Source organism: Dreissena polymorpha, chromosome 1 (genome assembly GCF_020536995.1).
Source record: "Dreissena polymorpha isolate Duluth1 chromosome 1, UMN_Dpol_1.0, whole genome shotgun sequence".
Taxonomy (NCBI): Eukaryota; Metazoa; Mollusca; class Bivalvia; order Myida; family Dreissenidae; genus Dreissena; species Dreissena polymorpha.
In genome coordinates this window covers 143,076,913-143,103,934 of record NC_068355.1, presented here as the reverse complement: position 1 = coordinate 143,103,934, position 27,022 = coordinate 143,076,913, and the positions used below count along the sequence as shown (strand labels likewise).

The following is a 27,022-nucleotide window of genomic DNA, read 5'->3' as shown; positions in this document are numbered from 1 at the left end:
TCGTTAGATGCGTGTACACCTGCATCCTTGCTGTGCTTATCTTGTTCATGACTATTACCTTCATTTTAAAGCGATTTGCAAAGGTAATGCCCCGTTAAACTGAGCGTTACTATTCAAATTCTCTCTTTTAACCTCAGTAAAATATTTTGACAAAACATTTGGTATTAAGGTATTACAAGTTTATACATATTCATTGAAGAGTCGATTTCTGATTTCTAATATATAAAGGCATCAATGAAATCTTGGAGACAATAAATATCTGTGTTGTATAACGCTAACGATTGGGCGATATGTGTACAACAAAAGCAAATCAAAGCCAACACTCTAAAACAGCGCAGCGAAAGTCATTCTGCAAAAGCCAAATAGAACAACATCCAAAGAATTATTTGTACAGCTAAATTGGCTCTCGTTTAATAATAGATGAAAATACCACACGGCAATTTTAATATATATATATATATATGTGTGTCAACAATCGGACTCCAGAATATTTAAATGATATTATAACTTTTAATCGAAATCACAAATATGACTTAAGATCTGCCACTCATAACGATATTGTTAATACCAAAGCAAAAACAGGTTATAAGAAACGAGCTTTTTCGTACCATAGCATGAATATTTGGAACCGTATACCAATTAGAATAAGAATGGCATGCTCTATCTCTGCTTTCAAGAGGCAACATAAAGCACATTAATTCTCTAATCAATGATATGTCATGTTATTTTCTAATCAATGATATTTCATGAGTGTCTGTCTAAAAGGCAAAATATGTGTTATATATGGGTGTAAGAAAATATTGTTTTAATGTTTTACTTGTTATAGACCTATTTGTGTATGTTTTTTTAAGAAGGCCACATTGTTAAAAATTATTGATTTATCTGCATAATATGTATAATGTGTAATTGTCTTTATGTGTAACCTTCTGTAAAGAAAGCTTTTACTATTATTATTATTATTATTATTATTATTATTATTATTATTTGGAGATGTATCAAATAAACTAACATGATACATATGTTCTTTTTAAACGGAAGAACTATATGTGGAGGCAAGAGAATGCGTACACCTATACAATCGTATGAAGCAGCCAACATATCCTAACCTCCAGGTGCATATAGGTGCGACTAAATTACCGAAAGCATGTGTCAATATATTTCATGTTATTTTCAAAAGGCGACAACATAAATAATGCACATGTTAATAAATACATGCTATGCAACTTAATATAAAGAGGGGAAATTGTTAAGACTAAGAATTTCGCGTCTAAGGTTTCAAATTTCACCGAATAAATAAATGAAGAACAAATCCATTGAACGAGAGTAGAATTTCGGAAGCCATGGTTATGTTAATAGTCAATGTTATAATTGATAGACGGGCTGTGTGGCGCATCAATCAACGATCACTCTCTCAAAGGTACACAGACGCTTGCCTGGACGAGAAACAGAAAACCAGTCTACAAGTTTTCGTCTGATGTTAATTCATTCTTGATTTTCAATTACTAACTTGACTTCGAAGAAACAGACTTAATGGCTTTTCCCTATTAATTAACCATGTATTGCAATTTAAAACGTAATGAAAATAATGAGATCTGTTTGATGATTGATATTTAATTGAATTACGAAGTCGCATAGGACAATAAATACACAAAATAATATAATTTAACGATAGCATTTTACATTTTGACATAAAACTAGTTTTTAATTCGTCGCTTCAAAGAATATTTCAATGTCATAAATGATCATCCAAGTATTCGTCAAAATAGAATCTTCAAAAGTAGTGTAACTTAATTTTTTTCTTTACTGTATTGCATTCATAAATGCATTATAAATAGCAGAGGAGATGTAAATACATGCGTATACAGGTAATATACATTAAGTTACATATCCGTCTGTCTTATTGGAAGTTGATGTAAATGTTACAAAAATAAAGTTTCATGACGAACAAACATGTTTTAAGAACCAAGATAGAATCAATCATACAGTTGTATACATTATTATATATTATATATATATGAGTCGCGTCATATGTCTTATAATATATCTTATGCCTTATGCGCAAGCGTAGCTCCAGTAAAGCCTGCGCAATCGTGCAGTATGGTCAGGACCTACCATTTACGCTAATAAGACCACAACTATCGTCACTTTGGAACGGCAGGGTTGCTTCTGACCAGTTTGTGCGAATGCGCGGGCTGGTCGTGGGATATGCTAGGCGCATGTGGCATACATTCTATTATCTCATGGCGCGGCAAAATTCTAATATGAACAAGAAAAAGTATTTAATTCTGGCACCTTTACTTTGATACAACGTGGTGCCTTCTATGTTATTCAGATCAACATATACAGTTGAAGGTGTATCGTTGTATAACGTTCCTTGTGTCAAACAGAATTTCCAGTCATGAAATTTTAATAAAATTTATAAACTTCTTTTGATGTTTAATGGCGCATCTTCCTTTGAACATGAATAACGAAATCAACTAAACAGTTTTTTCTGGCACTAAAACATCCCAGCGGCGCGTCAGGCCAAATGTTCTATGAAGACCACACACCCTCACACACAAATACAAACACACATATATATATTCACAATACACACACACAGTTCTGAAGGTTGGGATATAAATGAAGCCTATAGTGTTCAATAGCTTTTACTGTGAAAAGACCTATTGACTAAGTTTTTAACCAACATGACCCATTTCTTAACCTAGCCGAGATATCATTCTGAAAAATGTTTAGAGCAAGTTTCATATAGATTGTTTGACAAAAAGACCTCTAGATTGACCAAAAGTTTTTGTTTAATTTGAACTAGTGATATTTTTTTTAATTTGTTACCCAGTTTCGAAATTGACAGAGATGTTATAGGGGCAAATACTTGGACCAAAAGTCTTGAGGATTGGATTTAATATAACACTAGTGTTCAAAAGCTCTATCTTGCATTCGACTATAAGACCATTTGTTTTGTGTACGATACCTTCGAAATCGGCCGAAATAGCATAGGGCAAAACTTTCCACACCCCTTGCAACCATGCTTTAAAACAAACCGCAACCATGTTCATACTCAGCTGATACATCACTAAGACGAATATAATGAGTTTTATTACTTTAATTTTCGACAAACTGGAACCATGATCGATCTCAGTCGCAACCTCATTATGTACAAATGTTCTGACAAAGTTTGATAACGATTCGACCATTAATGTGACTTCAAGAGTGTTAACAAGCTTTTGATTTGACCCACTGACATTGTCACGACTCAGTTTCGAACTCGGTCAAGATAACACTGAGACAAATTATGAGAAAGTTTCTGGCAGGTTGGCAACAAGAAGTTTTATTCAACCGCGGTATATATAGCCATGTACGCACATTTAGCCACAATTGGCTATCGTGTCGTAATCAGATCATGGAACATACGCTTTACGAAAGAAGTGACACTGCATCTCAGTTTAAGGGGCTTTCTTATAAATTACAACCATCTTTAAAGGTACATAGTCTTAAGACCAAACAAACTTCATCTATAATATGTATGAACAATCAATAACACTGCATTTACAGGAGGTTCAAAAATTGGTCTCTGTGTTTCCTATTTAAGTTAACAGGAAGACTTGAGTACCCCAACTGTCTGGTTGTCTTTACTCTCACTTCTCTCTTTCTTCAAAACGGCGCCACCGTAATTTGCATCGTTTTGTTGAGTTCAGCATCGACCTTGCGCGAGAATTTTATATAAAAAATGCAGACGATATCGAATTCCTTCGAAAACAGACGTCTACTAGCCTATTTATCGAGCTAATCGCAATGGCAAAAACGTTTATTCTAGCAGTTACCGTGCCACTGTCTTGTTCCAGGGATTCTTTGATTACTAAAGCTCATCCTAGGCGGTTAATTTACGTAAACATTAACGAATCGAAAAATATCATGCCTGTTCCCCGAGCTTCTTGTATTGTCTGAAAGCTAACGCTAAAGATAACGATTTCGAACGAATAATTCCTAGAAAAGTTTTGTTTTAGAGTGAATAAATGAATAACAATTTCATGTATATAATTAAACCATACCGTTCACAGTAGCTATGGAAAATTAGAATTATATACCAAAATATATATATCAGTTAAATATGGTATAATTCAATAACTAATGGAACATGGAAATATATTTTTCTAAATACATTCATCTTTACATTTTATATCATAAGATAATACGTATAGTTTTATCCTTTATTCAGTATCATTCGATGAAGATGCATTTTATTATATCGGACAATGTCAATGCCGTTCATCTTTGGCGCAACCTCTTTTAATAGATGCATACAAAAGAGCCGTGGTGGCGCTAAGAACCGGAAGGTTTTAAGAAGGCGCAGAAATCTCGAAGGCGAGTAGTTTTTATAGCGTGTTGTTATATATATGCGAGGCAGCTGAAGCTAGTTTAGACTTTAACCAGCTATGTAGCAGAGAGCACGAACGAGTTGTCTCTTTCTCCAACAAATTCGCTAAAACAAACCAAGCGCATTACGCTTCTGAGAAAAAAGACATTTAATCACGTGAGTTATCTAACTCGCGTCTGTGTCTCAACAAGCTTTTTCAAGACCATGCGAACAGCCCGATTGTATCATGGAGAAATATTGTTTAAACGAAACATGTTTAACGTTAACTAAATGTGAAGAAACAGAAAACGCATTTTGCCTCGTTAAAAAGACGGTCTGCGACCTACATGTTTAACATGCCAGGTACATTGTTCACTGTGTCAGCAGTTTGCAGGAAGTACAATTATGTACGAATTAGTAACAAGCGTTATAAAAGTCCATAGGTGTGTGCATGATTATTATGTTATGCTATTAATTGGTGGTAGTATGCATACTTTTAACATGTGCTATTTCTAAAACCAAAACATGCGATAAATGCTTGAATTTGAGACATTGGATCTTAAACAAAAGTTTGAAAAGTTCACCCTGTTGTTGCTTGCCTTACAATATCATTTTTTATTTGAGCATAAACACCTTTAGTCGACAGAGGTTGGCTGTTAGCCGTGACAAGTAATCAGTTCCTATTTTAGAGGCTGGCAGGTAGCCGTGACAAGTAATCAGTTCATTTCAGAGGCTGGCTGTTAGCCGTGACAAGTAATCCGTTCCTATTTCAGAGGCTGGCTGTTAGCCGTGACAAGTAATCAGTTCCTATTTCAGAGGCTGGCTGTTAGCCGTGACAAGTAATCAGTTCCTATTTCAGAGACTTGCTGTTAGCCGTGACAAGTAATCAGTTCCTATTTCAGAGGCTGGCTGTTACCCGTGACAAGTAATCAGTTCCTATTTCAGAGGCTGGCTGTTAGCCGTGACAAGTAATAAATTCCTATCTCAGAGGCTGGCTATTAGCCGTGACAAGTAATTCGTTCCTATTTCAGAGGCTGGCTGTTAGCCGTGACAAGTAATTAGTTCCTATTTCAGAGGCTGGCTGTTAGCCGTGACAAGTAATTAGTTCCTATTTCAGAGGCTGGCTGTTAGCTGTGACAAGTAATCAGTTCCGATTTCAGAGGCTGCCTGTTAGCCGTGACAAGTGATCAGTTCCTATTTCAGAGTCTGGATGATTGGCCGTTACAAGTAATTAGTTCATATTTCAGAGACTGGCTGTTAGCCGTGACAAGTAATAAGTTCCTATATTAGAGGCTGGCTATTTGCCGTGACAAGTAATCAATTCTTATTTCAGAGGTTGGCTGTAAGCCGTGACAAGTAATTAGTTCCTATATAAGAGACTGGCTATTAGCCGTGACAAGTAATCAATTCATATTTCAGTGGCTGGCTATTAGCCGTGACAAGAAATCAATTCCTATTTCAGAGGTTAGCCGTTAGCCGTGACAAGTAATTAGTTCCTATTTCAGATTTCAGAGGTTGGCTGTTAGTTGTGACAAGAAATCAATTCCTATTTCAGAGGCTGTGCAGGCCGTGACAAGTAATCAGTTCCTATTTCAGAGGCTGGCTGGTAGAAATGACGTGGCACTCTGAGAAATATAATGGGGCATTTCGTCTTTTATACAAGTTTAAATCATGTTTTGTTAATATCTATAGTCTTAAGGCATAACGATGATCAGCAATAATATTCACCATGACGCTTCAATGAAGCTGCATTGACAGGCGGTTTTAAAGTCAGTCACTGCTTTGTCCATACCAGTCAACCAGTTTTCACTTTTTCCGAAAATTCTACTGCGACCCTGTGACTCAGTGCTTACACAATTGTTGAGTTCAAAACAAATTGTGCTGGTCCCCACTACTTGGATACAATTAAAGATATAATTTATATGCGTGTCTAAAATCCAAACGCCTCGTTACAAAATAACGTCCTATCATCGTCTTATCATCAAAACATGTAATTCTGATAAAATCAAAGTACTGACAGTACTGGTGTGACGATGCTTTTTAAGAGGATGGATATAAAACATCAATTCAAGTTTATCTTTATCACCACAATTGTGTATGTTGATACGAACATTTTGGGTACGATACAAAATTTGGGTACGAAAATTTTGGGTACCAAAAAAATTTGGTACGAAAAAAGTTTGGGTACGAAACATTTTTGGTACGAACAAAAGTTTAGGGGTACGGGGAAGTAGTACCCGTGGGTAACTTGACCCATTGAGCGAAACTGGGAGGCGGGTCACATTCTTGTTCATTAAGTATGGCAATACATTCATGATGATTCTCGAAAGTAGGTATGAGCACATAGCCGGACCATGTGAGCTCAATCGTAAGAGCACTTGACTATCCGAGTTCGCCCAGGAACATATGGATAAGTTAACTAACCAAAGCGATATGACCTTATACATGTATATGCTGAAATCTAACAAACGAACGAAATATCAAACATGGTATGTACACTTAGGTGGTTGTGTAATTTCTGTTAGAATATCGTATTCAATATGTAAATGTAAAATGATTGTTCCCGCACTTGAGTGTGTTGCATTGTTTGAGTCTATACGCGCCTAGGCTGCACCCAGTGTGTGTATTTGTGATTTTCCAAGGTTATGAGTTACCTCCGCGCTGAGGCTGCATAATGTTGGGACCCGGAGTGTGTCCAGCACTCCTACATAATAAGCTTAGATTGACGACAGTTGGGACGAATTTTGTATGATAGCTGCAATTTCCAGCTATTTTTTTGTACTGAAATACTTTTTAATTTTTTATATGGTCTTATGCTGCGGGGGGGGGGGGGGGGAGGTAAGATTATCCGGAAAAAAACACCTGTCCGGAATGGTGACCACAAAACAGACAAAAAATAACATTGCGCCGGGAGCGGGAATCGAACCGGTGTCGTAGAGGTGAAAAAAAGGGAACGTGCTTACCACTGCGCTAGCGGGACGGACAACTACGCAAAGAAATGTTGTTTCATCTATATATATCATAGCAGTGCAGCGTTTACAATTTGCAGGTTCGAAATTGTTCGCATTCTTTAGATTTGTGAACGCGTAAAAAGTTAATTTTACACGTTTTCATTCGCAATTTATTTACAAAATCGAGAACAACGATAAAACAAAATAGAGAAAATATATAGTTGTTTCATTGGTCCATAAAAAAAATGGATGTAAAATTACTAATTTAAAATTAACGTTTTGAATCACTTATTGAATCTGTTTTCCCAGAATATGCTGTTCTATTAATATTTACCTTTATCAATGATAATCAGCGAGGTATGCCGATTAGAAAAATCGAGCTATCTCAATCGGACTGGCTCGGTCTTTTACATAGGTCGCCATTGTGAAGATTTTTTCAATGGTATGATAACTTAGATGATGTTTTGCAGCATCGTCAAAAAGTACCACTCTTTCCTAAATTTAACGACCTGCATTAAGTAGAAATGAAAATGACTAGCTAAGCTACAAAAGACTAGCTAAAATTATAAAATCACAGCAAAATGGTAAAATAAAATCACTGGTATGTGTGGACTTTTGTTTCAATTTTCTTAGACTGACAGATTTCCTATTGTCAGCAAGGTCATATTATGATTAAAATTTCAATGGATGTAACAGGCAATAATAGTGTGCATTCTTGGAAAAAGCATAGCGAAATAAGTAACGTGTACTATTGTCAGCAAAGTCCTATTATGATTAAAATTCCAATGGACGTAACAGGCAATAATATTGTGCATTCTTGGAAAAATCATCGCGAAATAAGTTACATGTACGGCGTAACGGCGAACGCTGAATTAACTTACAACTCGACGACTCCGACATTCTTGTGTTTTCACTTAATTATTCCGGCGTCATAGGCATCGCTTTTTTGAATCAAGCAACGAACGTTCCCAGGAATTTAATTGATAAGGAAGACGAAGGCAGTCTTACGAAAATAAACGTTAAATACTATTTTATCGAGGTTATCATAATGGCAAGCGTTCTTAACTAAAATAAAGCGCATACGTCTAGTCCCAGAGATTATTTAATTGCTAAATTTCATCACCAGCGCTATAATAGTTTTGGAGATTTTGTGAAACCTCCCGTGTTGATGTTTTTGAAAGAAATATCTTCTAGTTAATTGTCTTAATATCGTGAACTAATAAACATCCATTATAACACATCGCATAAATATTGACAGCCGATATATAAATATAGTGCTAAACTTATGCAACGGCATATCATTTATGTCAAATATCATTTAATACTAATTTTGTTTACATTATTGAATATAAATTCCTTAATAATAAAGTGCTGTACACAAAAACTCACGTTTTTGCAAATATTCATCTAGATTGTACAGTATTGATGTTGATAAACTTTGAAGCAAAATTTGATTGCGTAAAAATGGCGTTAAAATTTACCAACATTTATGATTGTAGTTGTAATTCAGCACACATTGCATTTTATTAGCTACATCTAAGTATATCTTACGATTGTAAACAGAAGAAAATAATAAATGCGATTAGTATGATTAAACAATATGTGATGCACAGGTTAAAGACTTCTCCTTTTAATCGTACTATCTGCGACCAATATCATTTACATGCAAGGCTTGGAGTACAAGCCTAACACATAAACCACTCGGCTATTTGTGCTCATAAAGAGAAAATAGGTTTTTTTTCGCTTTATTTAACCAATCCTCGAAGTCTCACAAAATATAACGATAATAACAAAACTCTCCAAATTATTCAATCGTTTCGCGTTTGTAACGCTGTATAATTTTCAGGTTTCTACATCGTCAAAAGATGCATACATTAGATATTTTAGAGCAAGGTTAATGTTCAGTATTACTATTTCCTCGCAAATATGATCACTTAAACGAAAATTTGCGCATCTGAGACAATTGTTTTCAATTTTGTCAATTTACCAAAACGTGACAAGGTCTCTTTTATATATGAAAAAAATTATAAAAATTACCCTAGTGGGATATGCTTTGCATTGTTGTATTTGATTTGCCCTCTTACAGCTCGAATCGACGATAATTAATAATTGTCTTAACATGTGTTCATTGAATACAAATATAACACTAAACCTGCATGTTTATCAGTTAAAACATAATATTTTAATAAAAAAAACTTATACTGACATGTATAAAATGTAAATAAGCTATATCATGGGCAGTCTAAAAATTGGTTCAATAAAGGCGAAGGATATCCATTTCTTGCGATAAATTAAAGCGGACTGGGGAACCTCCTACACTCTTGACATCTTTGTCATGGGTGGAGTTTAACCAAACTAGACGACTTCTGTGTATTTATCTCCGTATAAATTCCTCAACTAGAAAATTCTTTCATGCCAAAGGGGCAGTCGAAATAAATATACTAGATACGTTAAGAATAGGAACGATTGTTTAGAGTTGCGTATAAAATATTTCGAGAGACAATCGTTACATCCTTTGAAACATTTAAGTTAAATGAGGTACAAATGAATGCAATTGCAAGGATTTTTAAATTGTGCATACAACACATGCAAATGAATCACATAAAGAATAGTAAAGGAATAGTCATTAATGTCCATTAAGCTTGCAAAGCAGATTGTGTCTGCCAATAAAATTATAGAGAGAGAACAAAGCTCTTAGTATTGTTCACTCTTACTAAGATGGACATCAAATTAAAATAAAGTCATGCATTAAGACCAGTTTTCTTAGCGACACTCAAAAGATAACTTTCTCTCTAAGATACTCTCAATCTAGTGATGAGTATGTACATATTGAAAATCAATGCAGGTGATGCGATGATGCCATAATTACATCATTAAACTTGATGACGAGTTAAATCAATATTTAGTTTTATTGAGCCACCTTGCACATGGCCGCTGCTACACGTCAATGATTATAAGTAGCTGATTGTACAAATAACAAGCAGTGTTAACCCCCAGCAATAACCTAAAGCGTTGTTAGCATAATAACGAGCTCCAGGTAAGTTTTTCAATTGCTTTTCTAGAACTTCCATAAATATAAGAGCAGATTCTGAATGTAAATAACCTCCAAACAGAAATAAATAGTTATCGGTCTGAAAGATTTACTCAATTTTATAACGTCATTTTTATAGAAAGAAATATACCGTAGACAATAAAAAAACTATTAAACGCTTCGATATGTTTAAGAAATGCTTTGTGGAAGCTTTAATTATAATTATGGGAGTAATAAATCTTACATGCTAATTGTATCCATTCGCTGACAAATTTGATGTTATGATTGTTTAAAGTTAACGAATAAATGTATGATCTAAAGTATGTTCACATAAAATCTTGTTTAAGCTTAACGCAAAAAGATATTACTAAACACAATATTTCAGTAATAATTTTCGCCGTAATTCTAACCGGATGATGTCTGCGTATTACAACAGCGATTTAACAATGTTTTGTTTTTACATTAGAAGAAAGGTACATTCATAAGATGAGATTCGAGTGGAAATATATTGACTTACATGAAACAACAGCCGGAATACCTTTGCATTACCTTGACGTTAATAAATATTTGAAGTATGTTATACATATGTATAACATCACACTCCAACAATTTTTACTGCATATACTTGTTATATATTGTTTACATTTACAGTTCGTATGTAACGTGTTTGGTTATTTAAAGAGTAGACTAGTCGCGAATTTGGTTTGGTAATTTGACAGAATTGAAAAAAGTTGTTTCAGATTCGCAAATTTTCGTTTTAGTTATGTGAGGAAACAGTTATACTGAACATTTACCATAGTTCAATATAGCCATTATATGTATCTTTTGACGATTTGAAAATCTAAAAATAATAAAGCGTTTCAACGCGAAATGATTGAATAATTTGGAGAGTTCTGTTGTTGTCGTTTAAATTTACGAAACTACGAAGATTGCTTATATAAGGTATAAAGTACTTCACTGTGTACACCCAGCGGAATAGCCGAGAGGGCTAATACGTTTTTTTACTTCAGACTAATTCCAGGACTCCGGGGGTCACTGGTTCGAGCCCTGGTACCGGCTCCTTTTTCCCCTTTTTAAATTTTATTCTTGATTTTTTACTGGAGCTTTTAAGATCCAATGTTTACATTTATCAATATAAAGCATTTAATTACAAACTTCAAAATATGCCAAAATCTGTGAAAAGGCCCCTTTAAATTCTCAACTATTTAAACGCAAAAACTGTGTATGTGAATGGAAAGATGAACAGAAAGGAGTCGGACAACAAATCAAAATATGACTCTTAGTTTAAACTAAACTAAACTCTTAGTTCATTTTCTAAACGTTTTGATTGAATTAAAACATAGTTAAACCAGTTTAGCTGTTCATAAAAGGACCCAAAGTATTGCAAAAAAAAACACATACCAATTTAATTACGGTTTGATTTTTGTTGATTATGCCCAGATGTTAGCATGACAGAAATGTGGTAATCAGAGGTGATCTAAGACTCTACATGTTTCGTCGTATTTCAGATTAAAAATGGTTTAACAAGGATTGATTACTGATCACGTTTTTGTGCTCCTTTGATCAAGATAATTTGGCTTTGTTAGCTCTTAAGATCAACAATGTTCATACACACACCCCTTGTACATGACCATCAAACGCAGGTTTATACGCAATATTATATACTAGAGAAGTTCAATCTGAATCAGGGTCAATTTTACAAAAGGTGCCTTCTTTTTTAATTACAAGGTACACATTTGTGAATATTGGAATATATCCGCAGATTTGTGGATATACAGACTTCGTTACTAAACAAATGCGGTATCCAACATTTATCATTTACAACAATCATTTGATACATCGATATTTAGGTTCGTGTTGTTACAATTTAATAAGTAGATATCCATTTTACTTCATACTTGAAGGCGGAGAGGTGTCGTGCACCCGTTTGCAACGACAGTTGGTCAACCTTTCAGAGTGTCATGGAAATTACTAAGTACGTTTCTTAGTGAGTTAGTGTGTATGTGTATATATTCGTGATTGGCATAGTTATAACCCTTAAGAAAAGGCGTGATGGCTAAAATGAAAATAATAATGATGAGATTGCTAACAAACTGCATACATTTTGTAACATTAGCACAGAATGTTCATAGCAGTGTATACTTGTATGATGGCAACAAACATACACTCTGTTGCCACATTTTCGGAATCGGACTTGAAATCCCTTGGAAATGCATATACAACGTTTTGTTTAGTTTAGACCTAAATAGGCATTTCCACTATTGTTTCTGGCATAGGACCTGTGAGCTTAATGTAGATTATAAAGTCGAAAAAACTAAAACGCAGAACCATGTTAAAATACTTATTATTAGAAATTGGTGCAATACACCACAAGTTACATGTACATCACCGAATAAATGTTGTTTTTGTTGTGTTTTTTTTTTGTTGTTGTTGCTTGAGGACAGTTCACGCTAATGGAAAGTAGAAGCAAATGATCTTTGTAAAACGGCGATTTAAAGGCATTTTGCGTTTACCACATTAGCGGAATTACCAACTCACCAGTGTACATTACACTTCCTCACACAATATGTGTTTTGTTGAAGAAGTTTGAGTTGTGTTCTTGTACCATAGAGAGTGCAATTCATATAAGCAATTTAACTAGTAAAGCACATCTACCTTTACTTAAATAGCATCATTTTGTAAAGTCGCAATATTTAAATATTTAAACAACCGACATTCTATGTATTATATCACAGTTCAGACGGGATGTTCGTAGGTCATTGCTTGTTTAAAGATGTACACGCGAAACGACTTTATTATCAAGAAGGAAAGTTAAATAACTCTTCAAACAGGTTCAACTACCACAAATATTTACCTTGAGATCAATTTCTTGTTTATTCAACGTTGACTCTATACATATAAAACCCATTTGTTAGCTCTGCACATCTAATCAAATACACAAGTGAGTGCAAGAATACTAATGGAGCTTGATTCGGTGAAGCCAACTAAATGACTTTAAATCGAACGGCCTTTTTAAAACGTCTTGATATCGAGATAATAAATTATGTTTGCATAAGTGACTGACACATTTGCTTAACTAATCGAAGCCTGGATAACGCAGTCGTGAACATAGATAGAACCAAAAAACTAGATGTATGCGTTAAATAGGTAAACGATGTTTTATTAACTTATCCAAAAGTAATTTTCGAACTGCTCAGTGTTGTTTTTACATGTGCATACGTTTCATTTGGATTCTAGTAGATGCTACTTTTTAGTCTATTTGCAACGCAAATAGGCTTTTGTAATACCGCATTTCAAAATCACTGGGGAAACAGTTGTCCTTTTCCAAGCCATCCCTGATTTTGGGCAGACGAAATATATATTTAATATAGTATTTCGTAATTCATACACATTTTCATTTAGAAACTTTGTTTTAACATTTTCTTCCAAGAACATTAGTTACACCATTTTTAGTGGATATTTACGTGAAAAAACGTTTTTAGAAACTAAAATAAATTTGGTTTGTAAAACAATTCTATTATTGGCAAAAGCAATCTATTTTTTAGAAAATTACCATCTACAAGGCAAACTTAAATGAATTACGTCCCTTGAAAACAAGGGGAAACAATTATATTACTGCTTCATGTGAGGTATGGGACAATTATTGCTTGGCAATAGTCTGGTTTTTCATTAAAAAAAACTATTTTTGATAGACTTTTACATTTTCATTTAAATTTACTTCAGCAGAAACTTCCCGTTATCTTGCAAATAGACTTTCAACGCCATCGGCGCTCTCGTAACAAATGCAGCCCAACGATTCGCGCGATATGCTTAGTTGCAAACATAATAGAACTAAATGTGTTTGCGTTTTATATAAACGTACGTTTATACATAAACACCATGGACATCTTTTAAAAGAATTCAAATTTAAGGACGAAACATATTATCATAGATTTGCATGGAAAACTCATTATCATCGCGATATAACACCAATTCGTGAGATCCATGTTTTAATACGTGTATTTTACAAACAATAAACACCATATAAGAAATAACAAATCATTGGAACTATTTACCTTACCGTATTTATAGAAAATACTGAAATATAAAATGTAAAAGCGATGTTTTATTTTATAGTTTGAGCATGCACGTGACCGTATTTAACTCATTTATGCCTAGCGTCTAGCAAAAAGGCCTTGGCAAACAGCGTAGACCCAGATGAGACGCCGCATGATGCTTGAAGGAATTTCTGTAAGAAATATTCTAAATATAGAAATAATTATACTAGACATCCCTAATTTTGGAAATAAATTGATCCAATTTAGAAGGATGAGAGAGTCCACTAGGCATAAATGGGTTAATATTACAGGTATACGTAAGCTTGCGATACGGTAGGAGAACTTGCACTAAATTGAAACTGGTCCAAAAATGGAAGCATTTTATGGTAATTTGAGAATCATTTGTCATATATTCTGGCATATATTGTTCAATTAATACTTTGTCCTTTAAAATGATAGCTGATTTCAAAAAGGTTTTGACCAACATCAAAGAATTTTAGACTGGTTTATCAACAGCACATCTAGAATGGTCCCACTGAATTACGATGGAAGTTTGTATTCCTCTGGAGACGGTTATATTGTTATGAAGATGATGGTCATCGTTAGCATGTGTGTGTGTGTTAACGATTGTTGTTGTATAAGTAAATATTGCGTTGGTATATTATGTATACATTTAAACATTTTAATACTCAATTTGAACTTCTACTGTTACATTATATATATATATATAAGCTTACTGTATATTTTCTACAATAGTAACTGAGAACGCAATACATGTTTTAGTTGTGTTTTTTTAAGAATGACTTTAACATTTAATTATAAATGACGGATAAAAATAAAACAACATGAGCACAATTAAATATCTTACATGATGATTTCATGACAATTTAAGAAGAAAATGGTTGTGTCATACACATAGTAAGCATGTCTCACTGATGCAGGTGTCTCTTTTACTGCAAGCCTTCTGAATTGTGTTCGCACACAAACAGTGACTATATTATTCACGTCAGCCTTGCGCTGTAAAAATCGGGCTTAATGTATATGGGTATAGTGGCGTCCCACATTGACCTGTGCATTCCAGCGTCTTCTAAATTGCACGTTTGGAACAAAAATGATCTTTTACTATGTCTTTAAATTATACATCAAGAGATAAATTGTGTGCGTGAGCAATGTCAGGGTGTAAAATGATTTGTTATTTAGATGTTGGTTTAGGTTTACTTGTAGGAAATATGATATTTCGCAGTACATAGCGACGCAAAGATAGATACGGCTGCGAAATGACAGGGTCAAATTTATTGCGACAATGTATTTCCCTAATGGAAATCAAATGAACCAAATGGCGTTCACGAATTTGGCAAGGAACATAGTTTTAAGATGAACAATGGTGTCATCAATTGATCTTCTACCACACATAATATTAAATGAAAATAATTGTATAAATCACTTAGCTTACTGACATGGCAAAAAAAACATATTATTTTCAGGAATGGAAATGTACCGGTATTTCAATATAGAATTTCGACACCAAGGTTTTAAAATTTGAAGATGTTGAGTAGTAACAAAATAATCAGCATTATACTCAATTCGCTGACTTCATGAGAAGGGCGTTGTGTAATACACCGCCACAATCCGATGCTACCGCCACGCCCCTGTGAGTGTGAGGGTCCAGCGGCTGGTTGCCGGGCGTGGTCGCAGTGAAGTCGTAAAGCAATATGGTTTGCGGTAAGATTTGAAGGAGTGAAAAGAGTTCTAAACTCAGTAAAATCTTAACTGAATAAAGTGTAATCTGTGTTGTGTTTGCCACGGATTCACTCCGTTTGATGTTCTCGTTATGTCTAACGAAGCAGAACACTCCGGAACGTGTTGTTAAATTAGCCCCGTCTTGCGAAAATGTTAATGTGAAATGCCATAGTGTTAAAATGTTTTCGCTTTTGCTTAACCTTGTTGGTTTACACAACCTGCTTTTTAAAATATTGTAGTTGTACATATATTGTGACGACAAATACACAAACACACGTTTGAAATATTTTTTTTATCATAAGTCTACCTCATAAATGAATTCTTGCACTGGTCAGTGGGCACTCATAAAAAATATGTTTTACAGTATACAGAATAGAAGAGTTAAAAGAAAAAAGTTTAAAGTTAGTGAGGTAGATGCATGCGTATAACGAGTGGTATTATATGAATCAGTCATGCAAGAGACATAACTGAAGACCAAAATGACATCATAACTTGATAACTGTAATTATGCAAGTGCATTTATTGGCGATGAAGAAGGGTTTAGTGTTTGGTCGCCTACTAGTATTTTTAAACGCGTGCATGTAACAATCAAGCTCGGTTGCATGAACACGGCATAGTTGTCTGGCTTCGAGGTGAGATCCTTGGAAGACAACGCGTGTTGTTTCCGCTCTTGATATCTTTATGTTGGCTTGCTATTTGATGCTTTGTCTCTCAGCCTCAAAGACAAGGTGCAGTTGATATTGTTTAAGTTTCATTTCGTCGTGCCTTAACAACTTACGAATATTAGAATAATTAATATGTATTTATTCTCTTTTATTGCAGTTGTATTGAGGTTAAATGAGCTTGTTTATATTTAAATTAAAATGTTTCGTGAATATCACATGACCAAATGTGAGGTTTTGAACTTCTTAAAAAACGTTTTTACCCCAAATTTATTGCATTGGCAAATGCAATGCGGAAAACCCAGTTTTATTCATGTTGAAGTTTTTGTGTTTTCGTTAGTAATATATATTACATAAATTGTGTCATAGTGTTTGGACATTCGTGAATTAAGTATCGCTAGCTCTTATAAAACTTATCTTCTGCTGATGCATGTGACGTTATACTTTGTACATGTTTGCCAAGGCCTTTTTGATAGACGCTATGCATAAATGGGTTAATATAAAAAATCTTAGATACTTATAATAAGATTATTGACTTTACGTCATTAATCAAATGCATTATACGCGTGTAATGACGCGATTAAAGAGAAAAAGTAAATGAACAAAACACTATTGCTAAATAGAAATTAGTTGATATCATTCGAACAAACACTGTGTAACGGTTCTGAAAAAGTTTGTCTTACGTAACTAACCTAGAGACTGTCATTATTGTGTCGCAGCTGACCTATATCAGCATGAAATTACACCATCAGCATGTAGTGATACCATTAAGTGTGCTAAACAGATTGTTTTCAAACTGTGTATCTCATACAAATGTGGTTATTCAGCATGTTAAATAATCGACAGAACAGAACAGAATAAGTTATTTTTTTACTTAAGCATGTGAAGCTCATCGACGTTAACATACATATAAATAAATACCAGCATGCGTTGAAGTACACTTTAATGATCGACGGCGCGGCAGGTCAACATATGGGCAAAATATAGAGGAAAATAGGCCAACGTTACATTTTGTATGTATGCTTGATATGTGCACAATACCATGATATATACATTAACTATGCTGTCAATCTCTCAGATAAGCCGGAATCTGCGCTGTAAACCCATTTATATATATATATATAATCTATACTGGTTTTAATATACGTGAAGTTACGTAATATGTATGGAAACAGAGTGATAAAGGCCTGATATGTGCTTTATTATCTAAAATGCCAACAACTTCAACATCAAATTCTGCTATCAGCATAACAATCATTTTTTCGGAATATTGTTCAAAGCGTCAATTATATTTGTTCGTAACTAGTTCAAGAACGCATATATGCCACCCACCTCTTATCATATAAATGTATAAATAGTAAATGGAGGATGAAATCACACTCGTATAACTAGTATGAAATTTGATTTTTATTCTCAATGAGCTTCATAAACTCGACAATATAGCTACACTAACAGTGCGATCTTTTTCATACGGTTGTGCTGTCGTGACCACATTGTTAGACACCACTTGGTATAATGCACACGTTAACTGCAATAAATCACGGCTGATGGGTTTATGTAGTAACGAAACATTAAGTAGCCATTAATTAATTTTAGCAACTGCACAGCTGTCATATCAAATTAGGAAATCACAAATATAAAACCCAAATGCTGTACATGAAAGGTTCGAATCGCGAATAAATAGAAATTTAATACATTCAAGTTGTCTTTAACTGACATTTAAGATTGACTTCTTGCCCTTTAACGTACACTGCGGGGTAGCTGTGGGACAGTAGCCGTGCAATTATAGCCTAACAGAGGCGCGTATAATGATTTGCATAGTGTCATCAGTGTATAATGTGCACTCGCTTTTTAAACACATTCGGTTCATTTTATAATAGGCAATAAATTTTAAAGGTGTCAGTAAGTGTAGCGAATATAATGCAGTCACGTCGCATGAAGTAATGTTTACCTCTTTTTTTATGGACTCAAACAAATATATGCTTAATCAAATAACAAATTTAAACATACTGAACCATCGGTAGATAAAACAATGCAACGCACTTTACACAATTTAATAATTGTAAACGAGACATTACTTCGTAAAAATATCAATAATAAACTCGCTAACGCCCGATTAATGCACATTATGCAAGTTCCGCACGATTAATGCACATTATGCAAGTTCCGCACGATTAATGCACATAATGCAAGTTCCGCCCGATTAATGCACATTATGCAAGTTCCGCACGATTAATGCACATTATGCAAGTTCCGCACGATTAATGCACATTATGCAAGTTCCGCACGATCAATGCACATAATGCAAGTTCCGCACGATTAATGCACATTATGCAAGTTCGGAACAAAAAGCGAGTTCACTGAGTAAGGGAATAATGTAAGAAGGTGCAATCCAAGTTGGAAATATGGTTTTGCAACTATTGACAAATACAAATATTACATATGCAGACGACCGCTTGTCACTGTGTGAAACACGACAAGTTAATTAAACAAACGGTTGATGTTTGGTCGACCTGCTGCACGTAGCTTTTTGACATTTGAAAGTTCATATACCGACCCATGCATATATATATATTACATTTTTGCTGTTGATTTTTAGATCGATTTTTAAATTGCTAACATTCCATTAACATCGCTTTATGTTGAACCGAATATATATCACTATCATCATTTTGTGTATTGGAAATGGGGTACGAAAATAAATTATTCATTTGCCGATGACAATAAAGTTAAGCTGCACGTGCCACGCCGCCTCTATGAGCAACATGATAACAAGCAGTCTGTTCTTGTCTACTAAAATCCTTCATTCTTGAGTTTGTTCGGTGTACGTAACATCTTGCTAGCTAACAGCATCGCGTGTAGTCGCGTGAAGAAACATATAAAGTAAATACTGCAGAACTTCCATCAAGCCTATTAATATCAACACTTTCGTTTTTAAAGAGCGGGCAAAATATGAACGCCTTCCGTAACAATGTGGTGTCACACATTTGACACATACAGGGTATATCTAGTTAAACGTTAGTGATATATACAAACAAGCATTTGATCTTAATAACGATGAAACGCGATATGGCCGTTCACAGTTATTATATTCAGATAAAGTTTAGTTTATTAAATATCAGTACACTGAATTACAAGGCATAGCTTGTTTCTACTTTAACAATCTTATGGCGTGTGCGTCGGGAAAACCCACAGTAGATAAACACAAATCTGAATTAATTGCTCGCAACGTTTGGTTCCATTCCTTCTACCGGTATCCATAATTAACTGATACGTGTTAGATAAAGCATCTTTACTTGTCGTTATCGTTTATTAACAAACCTCGTACAAGGAATGTAAACACACGACATTTTCCGTGCACTGTAAACAATGGCCTCGCGTTTATGGCATAACATAATGTTTGTGTATTTAAAATGTTATATCATTACGTATACTACAATTGCATACTAGTTATTAAAAAGACATCACTTACGTTGGAAAACCCAAGTATGATCCAGTTGCATCTACACCTCCGTCGGTCAGAAATAAACATAAAGAAATGCACGTTACATATAAACTATATATCGCTAATGCACTGACACACATTTTCCCATTCATGATGTTCAAATACAGCCGGTAGTCAAGAGTCCCACTCTTGAATCAAAGTGAAATTCTACAGGTGTGAGTGGATTAAATAAGTCACCGGGCTTTAAGAGAGAGAGCCGAATCTGAACGAGCTCGCCAAAACGTGTGCTATTTATAAAGTTTAAGCGGCCTCGCTTGGTTTAAACGCAATGAAAAAAGACAGGTAGGCCTATTTCTAGAAGATAGTCGGTTGTTCTCATTTTTGCGGCATTAAATGCAATCATGAAACATTTGATAAAATCCTCAGTTGTCTGACACATTTATAAAACATATTGTAGTACATGCGTGCAGCATCGTAACATACATATTAGTACCGCGGTAGGCATTTTTACTTTTTTAGACATTCACACTATTTTAAGTGCAACTTGAATAAATCCATATTTGTGTCAAATATATGTATGTTAATCTCTTCCAACTATTAATAATAATGATAGAAAACGTAAAAGTTTGGTGTTTGACCATCAACAGCTAGGTAGTCACTAATTTTGCATGCAATAGGGTTTTCATATAAACTACCGACAACATCTTACAGAAATAATATTATATTAATATTTGGATTCAAAATCATACCTCGATTTACGATCCACAATGGGACGCCAGATTCCATTCACTTGCTTTGTTGTAGTGCGAAAAATAGTATCTATACTTATCATATTTCGGACTTATGATATCAGTTTATGATGTTTCGGACTAATGGTATCAGTATATATGATATTTCGGTCTGATGATATCCGTATATGATGTTTCGGACTGATGATATCCGTATATGATATTTCGGACTGATGATAACAGTTTATGATGTTTCGGACTGGTGATATCCGTATATGATGTTTTGGACTGATGATATTCGTATATGATGTTTTAGACCAATGATATCACTATATGATATTTGGGACTGATGATAACAGTTTATTATTTTTCGGACTGATTATATCAGTACATGATGTTTCGGACCGAGGATATCATTATATGATGTTCGGACCGATGGTATCATAATATAATGTTTCGGGCCGACGATATCAAGATATAGTATTTGGGGCGGATATATTCAAGATATGATATTTCGGATCGATGGTATCAATATATGATATTTCGGACTCTTCCTGTGAAATCAGTAGGAATAAGGTCCCAAAAAAAACAGTATCACTATATATCAGGATGATGCCGTGCCTTGCTAGATAAGAAGCGTTTTTGTATTTCTAAGATAAACAGTATAATGGATATAATTTGCTACGAACTACTTTTACGATTGCTTTTCATATTTTGGTATGAGCTTAAACAATCGAGGAGTTTACGTATGAAGTGTCTCGTCGAGACACTTTGTGTTTTGCCAAGCAGAGTTGTATGGACATTGTAACTGACTAATACTGTATGAAAGTGTCCGTATGACTGCAAAACGGGCTTGTTGAAGAGGAAACGAGGACGATGGTTTTTATCGCACTGAGTGTTTGATTCACAGCTACCAAGAAATCTCTTATATTTTTAACTATAATTAATTAAAAATTTTCTTATCCTTCCTTTCCATATTGAGTCGCATAGTTTATGAAAGACTGAATGAAACCTCGATCAATTCCTAATTGACCGCACTTTTCTTAAATTACAGGTAAAATTGAATCCGAGAAATAAATCACAAGCCTACGATCCCGTTCCACTAGGCAGCTAGGAGGTTGGTTTCATATCTCCAGAGAGCCTGCACAACAATGTGCTCAACCTCATGCTCAACAGGTCTTCCGTTATAAGGCGAATAATACAATACCTACTCCGACCCGCTAACGTGTGAGATTGCAGAACTCGCCACCGCATACACCTTTCTCTAGTGAACCAAATATACAGTTAAGAAACAATTAACTTGTGAATCTCCAACTCAACTAACGTTTACATTTTTAGAGAGAGAGAATGAGACTTACAGCTAATAAACCAGAAAATACATTAAAAATACATCAAGAATTGGTACGCTAAACATTAAAGGGAGTCAACTCTTCGTGAATTACATTTCAAAATAACATTTAATATAAACAGGACAAAACACTGGTTCTTAAATATATAACAAGAACATCACTGTCAATGAATCTGAAGTGGTACACGCTTAGAAAAATAACAGCATTTAATTGGTCTAAAAATATAACATGAAAGGGGTGTCTGTATATCTTGAAAAAAGAGAAGAAAATAGCAACATCATTAAAGTATTTGATCTAAGAAATGAAACTCAAACATCAGACACACCTCTTTGTTAAGTATGTATACATTTGTACATTCTTTCAAACTCAAAACATAGATTATTAATTGTAAATGAAATAATCAATGTACAACATATTTGCATGTCATACGAATTCATCTCTGATAAGAATATCAAGCAGGGTGTATATACTATCAGTATCAGATAAACATAAAGCTTATTAATTATACCTTTGACTATAATTTGGTATTTTTTAAATTACGTTGATAATGTGGTTTCCTTACACAAACTTTTCTAATCTCCATGCAGAGTTGCCGTTCTTTGCCATGACAAGGTTTTAAGCAATATATTATGAAAAGTATAATTATTTTGAAAATGGTGTATTAGTTAAGGTTTATAATTGGTTCACTAGATCGAGAACTACCTAAGCGGACGAAAACAACAGGGTGAGATCAAAAGCGCCTGCTCAAACTGGCAAAATGTGACATCAGGTATACCACAAGTGTTAGGACCAATATTGTTAGTAATTTACATAAATGACCTGCCAGACACTGTTCAATCATCAGTAATTTAGTTAGTTTTATTTGTGTATACATGTCAATCAATTTACAGTGCAATATCATCAATGCAATACATTATCGTAACATATTAAATACAAATACTACGATATAGCTAACATTCTAACTTCAAATGTGAATGGTGCCTTTTATCACAGATCTAACTAATATAACGAGATGATTTTAACATGAATAAGCTTACTTCCAACGGGGTCCCTGGATTTTGTCAAGAAGGCCTTATACGTGACTATAAATATATAGTTTTTTCAGTTCTTGATATTAAAACGACATGATCTAACAAATTATTTCTTTTACATTTTAAGTGAGACTTTCAAACGTTGACATGATAATACACAGACACATACAAATTAGCATAAAAATAAGCAATTTCATAAAATAAAACAAATCTAAAAGTAATAATACATGGAATTCTCGTCTACCTTCATTTAAAAGATGTTTCTTAACAAGTTTCTTAAAAGTAAATTTCGGTTTGATGGACTTTATATTATCAGGTAATGAATTCCAATTCTTAATACCATTGTAGTAAAGTGAAGAACGAGTAAAGCCATCAACTTGAGGTAATTAAAAATTAAATCTTGATATATTTCCATACTGATGGACATCTGTACATTTGACAAAATTGTCTTTCATATAGCTTGGATATTTATTGTAGAAAATCGTATGGTTATGGTTAAGTCGAAGTTGCTTGCATCTTTGCTCCACGTTCAATAAACCAAGATCTTCAAAATTTGATACACCAAGTGATGTTCTACACTGGGAATTGTTAATCAAACAAACCATTTTATTTTGGACAATTTACAGCTTGTGCTTGAGCTGTTTCGTGAGTATACCTATTTGCAAACGATACAGAATATTTCAATTGATTAATGATATCAAAGACAGAAGAATTCTGCATAAAACTCTAGACGAACTAACATTCGCAAAACATGGCTATTATTATTCCATTCTGACAAATATATATATATACCTTCATGTTGGAAAAAATACAAAGAATCATATTATCAATACAAACAAATGGGGTAAGCACTAGAAACAATCAATAAGGAAAAAGATATAGGAGGGTCATAGTAGATGAAAAGCTCTCGTCTGAAAAACACATAAACGAGAAAATTCTTACACTATACAAAGCATAAGTTCGATCACACCTAGACTACGCCAGCGCAGTTTGGTTTCCACGCTTAGAAAAAGCGCAACGATTTAGACCTATCTAACGCAGAGCTTTTATGTTAAGCAATGTGCTCGGACAATGGTTTTTAACCGAAGTTCCGAGAGTAAACAACACCATCAGTCAATAATACCGTTTAGGTGTAAATCATAACGGAAAGCTTTCGCAACTTGATAAAATTAAAACATATGTTCAATGTAAAAACCACATTGTTTTATTTCAAGATTATTTATTCAGATTAAAAGTATTCTGCGATTTCAAGATTTATTTTGAAATTCAATACATGAACAAAATATATGTCAGTTTAAGATGTATTTACATGATTCATATAATACATTTACAATATCGAGAGTGATAACATAATTATATTTAAACATTTTCAATAAATTTACAATATATTCAATATAAGAAATAAAAAACAATATTTATTTAAGATTTACCTTACCTTTATATTATACATTAACAATATCGAAAGTGAATACATAAATATATTTTAAAATGTTTTAATACACACATACAAAAGTACACAAATCTATACAAAAATACAACAGCATACTACTAGTATACCATACTAACACAAATCAGATCCATACCATTTCAGAAGTATTCGTCGTGAATGTGATCATGGGTTGTGTCCGGTCCCAGACCTGTGATATGACTGCATGCCCTCAGCAGTTGCGTCGTCGTCAGTTCGTTATCTTCATATTTTCTATATATCGAAGAGTCGCCCGTGCACTTCTTTGATTTTTCCGGTGTCTGCGAGTCAAGACGTGCTCCGACAAACGGCGCAACAGGGAGACGAGCATACATGTAAAACCCTAGGTCGGGACGCCCTGCACGAGTGTTAACTTTGCGTAGCCACCCTGGATAAACGAAATATGTTTTGAACTATGATCATATATATTAGAACTTGCTTGGTGTCTTCACCCTTCTTCACGAAGGCTTGTATAGTGAACCGCTGGTGAAAAGGAGTTTTCACCAGCTTGAAAACCCCGTCGATGAACCATCTCCGAGCTTTTATAGCACAATAACAGCACTTCATGTTTTAAATTAATTGACAAAATAAAAGTAATGAACTATGCACACATATGTTTATACTAACAATGAATCATTTTATTTTTATTATATATGATTATGACTTAGACGCAGCTGAGTCATCAAGAGGAGAAAAGATTACTCAACACGCGAGACAACAATGGGAAACTCAACACAATATTTGTACAAAGACCAAAACTCACACAAAGGGAGCACTGCTTAACACTCATAGTAGCAACTGTCTGGAATAGTCTTCCAGACCATGTAGCGAGTGCTAAAACCATAAAGTCATTTAAGAACAGGCTTGATAACAACTGGAAAAATCAATTTGTGTTATATTATTATAAGGCAGACATTTATAAACTGTAATACAGAACTTCATATAAGTCGCGAAATTCAGTAAAAACAAAGAAGATTCTAACTCCGGCGGAGAGACCAGACATGTTCATGAACACATTCATAAGTAAGTAACCATCATCACTTGGTTCTTTGTGAAAGCAGGGATTTGATTCAGCTATGCGGTTCCCGTCAAATCTCTTCTTCTTCTTCTTCCATGTGATGTACAAATCTCACTCTGGAGCATACTCGTACATTTTTTATTTACAAGGTGATCGTGAGAGTGCAGTTAAAAAAAACTTATTTATAATAATGTACAGTCAGGAAGACTCAATGTTTGAATTGGATGCATGCCAGTCCTTCCCTGAATGACTCTGGAGTCTATAGAACTGTGAGGTGCTTTGATAGCTGGTTCCACAATCGAGCTCCGGAGATGAAGAAGGAGTGACGGTATGTGTCTGTTCTGCCGTACGGTATCCAGTACCGGACCACTGCACCATCCATGTTTTCTAGTCCATGTGCTCGTGTAGATGTGATCGATCGCCGGAGGGGATCGGTTGCTGGAATGTCGAGAAGACCATAGATGATCCGATACATCATCAGGAGTTTTGAGTGCTGGCGGCGGAGTTCTAGGGTAGGTAGCCCAAGGTCTGCGATCATCTGGCTAGTGCTGCTTGTGGTCCTGTTATTGCCTGTGATGAATCGCGCTGCTCTTCGCTGCACCGCCTCTAACTGTTGGATACAAGTCTGTGTGTGAGGGTCCCTAGCTGCTGATGCGTAGTTGAGGACAGGTCTGACTGGTGACTTATAGCACTGCAGCTTTATGTCTTTAGGGCAGCTGGAGAGGTTTCTGCGGAGGAAGGCGAGGGAGTTATTGGCAGACCTAGTGCAGCTGTCCACATTTGGTTTCCAGGAAAGATCGGTGGCAAGTGTCACACCTAGGTACTTTCTTGTTTTGGCTAAGGCTAGTTGGTGCCCGTGGATGTTGTAGTCTGCTTGTATGGGGGTTCGCTATCTTGTTATCCCCAGTACCTCACATTCGTCTAGGTTGAAGGACATCTTCCAAGTGGTTTCCCACTCTTGGAGGGCATTGAGGTCATCCTGTAGTATATGTGAATCCTCTGGAGACTTGGTCTTTCTGTACAGGAGACTATCATCCGCGAAAAGCCTTGTTGCTGATTTAAATTTGGAGGGCATGTCATTGATGTACACCAGGAAGAGCAAGGGTCCTAACACTGATGAGCCTTGAGGGACAACCGTTGTGTACTGGTGCTGGGTTTGACTGTACATCCTCAACCTGTACCTGTTGTCTTCGGTTTGATAGGAAGCTTCT

General features: G+C 34.8%; 1 protein-coding gene and 1 long non-coding RNA gene across 4 annotated transcripts in view; one reads left to right on the top strand and one right to left on the bottom strand.

The window, feature by feature from the left end:
* LOC127853571 (collagen alpha-2(V) chain-like) overlaps nt 1-20,385 on the bottom strand; it is a 44,683-nt gene extending 24,298 nt beyond the window's left edge. For all 3 annotated transcript variants that reach the window (XM_052388224.1, XM_052388240.1, XM_052388231.1), the window contains exon 1: nt 20,248-20,385. In XM_052388224.1, the coding sequence (XP_052244184.1) occupies nt 20,248-20,372 (125 nt within the window). In that variant the 5' untranslated portion in view covers nt 20,373-20,385. The remainder of the gene's footprint in view (nt 1-20,247) is intronic.
* A 34-nt stretch (nt 20,386-20,419) lies between these two features.
* Nucleotides 20,420-22,708, top strand: LOC127853587 (uncharacterized). Its single transcript, XR_008036673.1, has 2 exons — nt 20,420-20,562; nt 22,003-22,708. It is a non-coding gene; the product is annotated as an uncharacterized LOC127853587 (long non-coding RNA).
* Nucleotides 22,709-27,022: the final 4,314 nt, after the last annotated feature.